This window comes from Anas platyrhynchos, chromosome 3 (genome assembly GCF_047663525.1).
Source record: "Anas platyrhynchos isolate ZD024472 breed Pekin duck chromosome 3, IASCAAS_PekinDuck_T2T, whole genome shotgun sequence".
NCBI classification, from domain to species: domain Eukaryota; kingdom Metazoa; phylum Chordata; class Aves; order Anseriformes; family Anatidae; genus Anas; species Anas platyrhynchos.
Genome location: NC_092589.1, coordinates 52,061,500 through 52,070,837, shown reverse-complemented (window position 1 = coordinate 52,070,837; position 9,338 = coordinate 52,061,500). Strand labels below are relative to the sequence as shown.

The 9,338-nt window shown below is 34.5% G+C and overlaps 1 protein-coding gene across 3 annotated transcripts in view; it reads right to left on the bottom strand.

The window, feature by feature from the left end:
* Positions 1–236: 236 nt before the first annotated feature.
* Positions 237–9,338, bottom strand: part of ADGB (androglobin) — a 111,961-nt gene continuing 102,859 nt past the window's right edge. For all 3 annotated transcript variants that reach the window (XM_072035896.1, XM_027454322.3, XM_027454324.2), the window contains 5 exons: positions 8,682–8,837; positions 6,362–6,470; positions 3,989–4,097; positions 2,418–2,601; positions 237–688 (listed from right to left, as the gene is read on the bottom strand). In XM_072035896.1, coding sequence (XP_071891997.1) covers positions 497–688; positions 2,418–2,601; positions 3,989–4,097; positions 6,362–6,470; positions 8,682–8,837 — 750 coding nt within the window. In that variant the 3' untranslated portion in view covers positions 237–496. The remainder of the gene's footprint in view (positions 689–2,417; positions 2,602–3,988; positions 4,098–6,361; positions 6,471–8,681; positions 8,838–9,338) is intronic.

Here is a 9,338-nt window from a genome sequence, read left to right as displayed (position 1 = left end):
CCAAGCTTTGGGAAGCCTTCCAACGTCTGCATAAGAGATATGTGGTATGCCACTATTTAATTATTATAAACTCACAAATTGTCATTCACTTAAGGAGCTCGTGTTTCTGCCAAGTTAAATGACTTCAAGACTGATAGGTTACATTCACTGTTCCAACTCTGGCTCATTCTTGACTGGCTCCATTTTGATTGTTTGAAAAAAACAAAATGAAAGCATGATTTGGGGAGAAAACTCTGAATGCAATATGATTTTTTTATTGCAAAATGTATTTCCAGTAAAAAGTATACAATTTAATAGTTCTGAGTACCATTTATGACAAGCGAAATACCAAACACTTTGATAAAGAGAATACTAAATCAATTTTTTGATAGCAGCAGTCAGAGAGATAAAACGTGACATACTTGACACAAACACTGGAAAATAGCAACTAGTCTTTCATCTTTGCATATAGATTTTATTTCCCAAAGAGTTAAGTACAATTCAGTAGTACTATCAACTACTTTCTTTTTCCTAATCCTTTTCCTTGCTTTTTTTTCTGTGCATCTGGGCTTTTCTTCTCTTGCTCTGTTTGCAGGATTGCTTCTTGAGCTGCCAGCTCTTCACGTTTTCTGCGTTCAGCCTCTAGCAGCTTGCTTCTGTATTCTTCCCGAATGCTGTGAACTTGGCCTCGTGTTTCATCTAAGGATGCCTAGCCAAAACCAGACAGCAACACATGAATCTGCATTTTATCACAAGCAATTGCATCCTGTAGTTATATTTCACTTTCTGACTGTATAAGTACACGGAGGGCCTCTCTCCTTTTCTTGTTGCCCAGACATGTATTGTTATTTATTTGTCACAGGGACACAGCTATATATCAAGCTTTTCACCATAAAAAAAAAAAAAAAGAGAAAAGTCATGAAATTTTTATTTATTTATTTATTTATTTTTAACTGCTGGTTCAATATGCTAATTGTGTGGGAAGAAGGTAGGGCAAAAAACTGGTTACACATCTGGGTCTAGTCCTGCTTCTGTTACTTACTGGCTTTGTTGTATTAAATAAGTCAAAAACAAAACAAAACAAACAAAAACAAACAAACAAAAATAAACACACTTATTTTTTATATTCCACAAAACAAAAAAACTTAAACCTAGTTTTCCGAAGTACTGAAATGGTTTAGGAGCTCATGTCTCATTTTCAGAAGAAACTCAAGGAGCCTAAATCACATCAGCCTTCAATGAGATGTAGGCCAAGTAGGACATGGACACTTCTAAAAACTTTTTTCCATTATGTTTCCATCCTGGAAAATGGGTATACATGGAGATCTTTATATACTTCTCTGCGGTCTACATTTTAAAAAAACTGTAAAATTACTAATCAGCACAATATGCATATTTGCAAGTAACTCAGATTACTACTGTGGAACATCTTAAATGTACATGCTTCCTTGAAAAAGCAGACGAACTATTCTAGAAATGTTTTCCCTAAAAATATATGTTAGGCATCCAAAATCATAGCAACATCTGAAAATGTGGACACATTGTTATTAGGGATCAATCAGTCACCGGTAGAGGACTATGGCTCCTTGCAGGCTTATTGTTAAGTAATATAAACAAAGTTGGCTGGGTACCTGTTAAGGAGGTGTTTTCAAGTTATTTAAATTAAACAGTTGGTTTAATCTAAAATTAATTTTATTGTCTCTTAGCCACTTTTAAGAACTCTGAACAGTCACCAGCTGATTGTTAGTGGTTATTGTATCACCACTGTGTGACAACACATTTTGTTCCTGCAGACAATCAAAGGTACATTTTGTTCCTGTTGACAATCAAAAGTTAAGCCAAGTTTGTTAGGATATTTGTACCAATTTCATGTGTGATGAATTGGTTGAGTTAATCCTAGCAATGGAACCTTCACTAGCGATACCAGGATTTAAGTATTAACAATTCCAGTTATTTGTTGACATCACGTATATTCCTGGAAGTCTGTGTTCTCTATCTTTGCTGTAGGACATATTAGGAGCAAGAATTATCTTCTTTATTACTTTGAAAAACCCACAAATGCAACTCCACAACATTACAAAATAAACAAACAGAGATGCTTTATGTAATGTACATCTGGTTGTATATATCAAATGTTCAATTTCTTCTCACTTTAAACTATACTGTTATGGTGATAGGCCTAAAATTCTGTTTTTGCAAAGAACTATAACAAGAATATATTAAGAATATTAATGATGTTGGGTAGTACTGTTTGTTTGGTTTGTTTGGTTTCCTATGGACTTTAGTTTTAACCTTTGCTCAAGTGAAATTTCAAACGTGTACACTAATTCTAATTACTGATATGAAATGCAAAAGTTTTGAGAATTGTTGATCGAGATATTCATGCAAATGGTGGATATCAGAGTAACATTTACAGGAGCGTAAACTTGCAAACCTACCTGTAGCTTCTCATACATTTCAAGTACATTTTGCTTCAATAAAGCTCTAGCATTTTGCTCTTTTTCTCTTTGCTCCAAAACCAGCTCTCGAAGTTCCCTAAAATGGTTGATTTTTTCCAGTTTATGTGTCTCTCGCTGTTGAATGATAGACTCATTTCTTAGCACAGATTCAGACATTGTTTTTCTAAAGGAAAAACAAATATATTAATCTCATTTCATATACAGTTTGGGGTGCTGTATAGTTTTCATAATAACTGTATGTATATATTTGCCTTACATAATGTAAAATAACTGTTGTACAGTTAGATATGGTTAAGGAGTCACCTTTCACCTTCTTATACTTAACACCAATAAGGAAGTGCATTGGTGAGGCATGGTCTTATGCATGAGTGTCTATTTTAAAATATTGGTAAAATCATGCTCATCTTTGAGCATATGAAAAAATTCTACATGTTACACATTTTTAATTTGCAAGAAATATCTTAGTTTTTTAGAAATATCTTAGAAGTTTTTGGTATTATAATTCAGCACTGAAACATTTGTTTTATTTTTCTTATCTGACTTAAATGATGAGTGTAAAAGTCAAAGAGCTAAAGACAAATGAAATTGTTCCATAACTCAAACTTATGGAAGATCTTTTCCCATATTTTCTATTGTTTTAATATTGTTCATTTCAATATAACACCAGTTTCCCTTTCAATTTAAAATTGAATTTGGGCAATAAACAGGTCTAAGACCTTCTGCAAATCAACCAGTTGCATAAATGCCAGGATGAACACAGGTGGACTTGTGCTTGAACTTGTTTCTGGCTGCAGCACAGCCAATATGCAAGTGCATGCATATCAGCTAGACAGGTTCATATTGACATATGCAATAACAAAAATAATTATTTTGAATAAAGCATATAATATATGCTTTATTCATATATATGTGTATATATATGTATATATAAAATATATATATATTTCAGTTATTAACTATTATCATTAACTAAACCACATTTGTTAAATATATTGAGCCTAGCATCATATCATGACAAACTTCCTCTGCATTTCTTTCAAGGTGATCACTGAAATAAATATATTTGCATGCATATGAATTTCCTTCAGGTTTTTATGTCACATTTTCATTACACGCAATGCAGTAATTCTACTCCTTTGACACGCAACACATTAAAAAAAGAAAAGGCAAAAATTATATTAGTATGTAGGAAAGCACTGATTTTCTGATTTTAAAAAACATTTATGCCAGGAAACTCAAAGTGGAAAACTATCAAGATACCATCTACACTCTACATTTACTACTGCGTGACTCTGTGCATGTGATGTGAAGGACAGATTAAACATGATCCAGGATTGTCACAACAACTTTAACAAGTATGTGACAGAATTGTAGCTTACATCAGTGATGTGAAGGACTAAGTCTAAATTCACGTCTATTATATGGCATAAAAACATGGATGAGATATAAGTGCTTAAACAATTTTATTGCATTTACTAATTCCTATATATACAAAACCCTTTAGTCTTTCATTTTTGTTTCACTGGCAATTTTTTCTTGCTGTAGTTTACCTCATGTAAGGACTAAGGTCTGGAGGCTTCCATTTTTTCTGCTGTATTGGTAAACTTGGGTCAATAGCTTCTTGTGATTTTCTCTTTTCTGAGGTAAGAGAAAAAGAACCTACAGCAAAACAGATTAAAACAGTTGTTCAGTTATGGTAGGCAGGTCCATCTAATTTGTAATATAGTTTTTTTTCCCCTCTCTTGGCTCAGCAAAATGAATTATTAATAGAGAATATGGGTTGGAGGTGATATAATATTTCTGCATTTTTACTTCTGATACTTATGATAGAATCAAAGATGCTAAAAAAAATATTAGAGTGAAATTTGTACATGTATTTTAGCTAAATCAAAATGACTCATGAAAGAGTCATGTGTAAATATAAACAAGAATAACCAATTTAAAATGCCTAGAGAATAAATTTTAATAAGCAAGGGATCACTTTCATAAACAAAAAATCTATAAAAATCTGATTGCTCAGTCTTGGCTATATTTTAAAAAATATATTTACTTTTGGGCATATGTTTTGTTTGGAAAATAGCAATCTCAAGAAAAAAGTTCCCATGACAATTTAAAATTGTAAGAATGCAGTCACTATGTTTTTAATCACATGGATAGTATATGTGTTATGCTTTAATGTAGCATTCTCACAATACAGGGATACATATGATATTAAGAATGTCACTGTGCTCAGCTGTGTTGTGATTATTCCAGCACTTCTTTCAGTTCATCTGGCTGTGGTGGAAAAACCCATAAAATTTGATAAGATTTAATGACACCTGTGGTAGTTTGTTTCCATAAAAGCTCTCTTATTAACCTATTTATTCAATTAATTAATTGAAATATTTAAAGATATTACTAATATTTTCTTACCAACAATATGAAAGAGATCTCTGAGCATTAAAAAACAACAACAAAAAAGTAAACCTCTGCATTTACCTAGACAAATATACCAGACGTCTCTGTTAGTGTAGGAAATTGACACAGAATTTGGAAGTACTTCAGACACTGCCCATCAGAAAATTACTCTCTAAAGCCTGAAAACTCTCGTTAAGACATGGAACATTACAGAAATGTTCAAGAACATTACTGACTTTTCCCACACACTAGGGAACTGAACCGTAACAACTTAAAGTCACTGGGTTATCACCTCTCTAATTCATGAAACATTGCATTGCACTTCAAATGCTTAGTTTAGAACAAAAAACCTGGTAGACAGCTGTTAATTTTGAAGTTCTTACCCAATAAGTTAAATAAAATAATATTTTTTTTCAAGTTCTTCTGGAATGCAAAAAGTAAATATTGATGCATTCGTCAATAGCATAAGGTGAAGACTATTTCTGCCATAAGTTCTGAAACATTCCTGGGAGGATTAGTTACCTGACTAACAAAATACTAATCTTAACAGGTTACATACTAGTCACAAATTCTAGTTCCATGCAAATATCCATGGCCAGATATTGTCATAAGCAAACTGAGTATTATTATTCTTTATTAATCTGATGACCTGATCACAGCATTATTCTCAGGAGAAGAAAAAAAAAGGGGGGGGGGGCGGAGGGGAGAAAAAAAAAAAAAAAAAGACTTGCAGCCTTATATCTAGCTCAGATTTTCATCAGCATCCAATAATTACTGGGGAATACAGAGGAAGACCCCATAGAAATTGTCACTCTTAAGAAAAATTAGACAACTGTTGTGCAGGTTTCTGGGAAACTGGTGCTGTTCTGTATGTGTTTTATGTACTATTGGATACCTCACTTCCAGAGCATTGTCCACAAACATTAAAACAAATAAAATGTGCATTAGAAGTAGTAGCGTCTTAGTGATATGCAATCTCAGCTGCTAAACATTCTAAAAAATATTTCTATACATTGCATACATTTCTATACATATATACTACAAAAGCTCTGGGACCAAACTTGGAATTGAGGGAGTAGGTATTTTGCACTGAGCTTCCAAAAATGCTAGCTTTGTTTAGTGTTGGAATTCTAGCACAGTAGGAGTATTCTGCAGCTGGTGCAATATAACAATTAAAACAGAGGGGACAGAGAAGATAGAGACTAAGCATGCCACTGTGCATTTGGACTCCTTTGAAGGGGCTGTTCTCTCCATTTATTTACATTAAATATGTTTTAAGGAACTCAATCACCTATGCAGAATGCTTTAAATCCTACTGTTTAATTTCACACTGTACATTAAAACAGTGGTTGTGCTATGTACAGGCTATATTTGAGAACCCATAGCAGAAAAACCTGTACTGTGGTGTTTACACCACATTAATTTTTAGACATATTTTTCTTTCAAGTGATAATGTCCTTTTACATCTTAAAATTACAATGCTCAAAAATCAAGATGACACGCCTTACAGAAAGTTATACCCTTACCTTTTTCTTCTGATCTGGGTGTTAAACTGGCAACGTCAGTCTCAGCTACAGACTCCTCTGAATTTCTTGCAGCATGCTTATTAATAAACTTCATGCGTTCCTGAAAAGCCTACAGAACAAAGTTTTAATCCAGATAAGACTTTTATTGCATACTTTAAAGCCCAAAGAATTTTCAAAGTAGGAATCTATATGCAATCAATAGGACAGTAAATCTTTGAATCCAGCACATGCTGAGATATGATGCCAATTTATTATTACTGGTGAGTATATTTCACTGGTTTGATCTATGAAAACATCTCCTCAGACAACATGGATAATGTAAGGAGGTACTTGGTGGAAAAAGAATATAAATATGAGGACTATGCTTTATGTTAGAGTCATATTCAAGCCATAATTACAGATCATTTTTTTTCTGAAATAATAACCTGTCAACGTTAAAGATCCATTTTTTTTCTAGTAATGTTCTTGAACCTTTATTTTTTTAGTTTTAATGCGTTGCATAGAGGGGAAATAAATTGACACTAGTATTTAGAGTTTATCTTAAATTTAAAGCAAGTGTATCTTGAGTATATGAATAAGAACCTCTAAGTAAACCTTAGTGAGAGGGTAGCTCAGCAAAATAGAAAGTAGGCAGCACACTTTGAAGGGTTTGACTCTTCTCAGTGAATACTGTTTATATTTAGTATATATCCCAAATAAGAAAATTATGCTGTCAGTAATGCAGTATACAACTCTGCCTGGGTCAGGAAACATAAAAGATGCTAGGATTCCTATTAAATGAGTCCTGAGACACGGAGTATGTACACTAAAGATGCAGTGAACTACCGGAAAACCCCTGACCTCCAGGCAGTTTAAAATACTCTGTGGATTTAAAAAGAAAATCAGCCCCTGAAAACAGGGTCTGTTTCCTCATAGCCGAACGCATAGTCAGAGCCCCTCTCACTGCATCTCTTTACGGAGCTAGTACTTCATCCTAGGAGCTCCTGTAACCTTGGTGATTTGGGCTTCATCCTGAGGAATGGGATCTATGAGTGCAAACCCTCTCAGGCTAAATTATCTTTGATGCTAAATACAGGCATCACCACTTCTGCTTGTCTTTTCAGAAGGTGACTTGGACTCATTGGACTTTCTCTTAAGAGCTCAGATTGCCAGAATGAACAGGGGAGCCATATGTCAGCCTGGAGTCAGGCATCTAATTCCCTGGGTCAACAGGTATGTGACTCCTGAGATAACAGATGCTGGGGACAGGTGATGAAGAAGAATGAAGAAGAGAAGCTACTTAGAATAGCAGAAACCCAAGTTAAACCTTTTTCATTGTATTATGCACATTTACTACTGCATGTAATTTTCATAATCATAGCTGGTTTAGAATATTGCCATAGACCTAAGAAGCTTTTAAAATGGAAGCCTTTAGCTGTAATTCAGTTGATTTTCAGAGCAAAAAAAAAAAAAAAAAAAAAGAGGCAATGGTGATAGAACAGCATTCTGAAGAGTCTATCAAAGTGGGTACATCAAAGTGGTCACATCAAAGTGGAGTCATTTCCAGTTAATCTTTAGGAAGCAGTGCTTGCATTTTCAGTCCCAGCACAACCAACCAAAACCACAAAGAAATGCATCTCTCCTTAGATCAGAATTTAATAAAATGGTGTCAGAAAATTGTATGAGCTTTGCATACACAAAAATGAGAAAATCTGCCAATGTAACTGGAAAGACCCATGAATGAGGTTTTGCTTCTGAGATATATCTTTAACACTGTTGTGTTAAAAGAGCCCAGCTGCATTTGATACATCTGAATTAGGATTGCTTCTCCAAAATGGTGGATTAATACACAGTGGCATGTACAGGCTCATGGGTACCTGCAACCCGGAAGGAATTTAGGAATCCTGGTTGTAGGAGACAATTAGATTGATGATATGGCCAGGTGCCAGTTCTTCAACAGGAATCTTCCTGGCATGTTTATAGCAATGTATTTCTCACTAGAATCTGTTCATGGTAAACATTCAGCTTGCCACAAGTGGCAGCTTTGCAGTTGTGCAGAGGTAGCAAGTGTTCTAAGGAGAATCTTTTCTCTGTTCAGTAAAACAGAAACTAAAGTCTCAGTGATCTCAAGAAGCCTAAAGTAGACGATATAGATTCCTGCCAGAAGTCATGCACATCAGCACTTTTGATACTTTCGGCTGTGAAAAAATTTCCCATCTTCCACCAAGTGGTGAAGAGGAGAGTCAAGAACTTGTGTCTCAGTTTTGGTAACTGCTCAGCTGTCACAACAGTTTTTGCAACTTGTGAAGACACATTACCACAAGGATTGCTCTCTGATTACCTTGACAGCTCTTCCTGGCTCTGCAGACTCCCATGCTTGTTTCATGGCTTTGATCTCATCTGCTCGCTGGGTGTCTTTCTTCACCTCCAGAACTTCTGCCTCTCTCTGCTCACTAACTAGACGTAAAGTCCAGTACGGTTTGTTTAAAGCATCTTGCTGAAAGTGAAGTACCGTAAACATATTTATAAATATAAATCTATTACTACTATTAGAATGAAACTGTATTTCTGTACCTTTGTAATTTTCACAGCTGGTATACATTATACATTGATAGACTTTGACTTGCATAACTAAACAAAAACTGGCTGACAAAGGAAAAGGAAACTTGCTTTGCAACAAGCCACTCTAAGGTATGCCTTAGTTTGTATGCCTTGCCCAACCCCTAATCTAGCATGCTTTACATTCCCAGCTCTTCTCAACAGTCTGAACATTTTTTTCCATGTAATTATCTCCCTGTCAAGTTTTTTTTCCTTCATTCCTTCCCTTACTTTCCTTTTCTTCTTTCCACGCTTTTTTTTTTTTTTTTTTTTTTTTTTTTCCCCAGAAGTCTTATTACTTTTTAACCTGGATTTTTCTGTAGAAATGTATCTTGCTCTATCTCTGTTGGCATCAGATTCTTTCCAGTCACTTCCCAAATTCTCTAAACTACTTTAATGC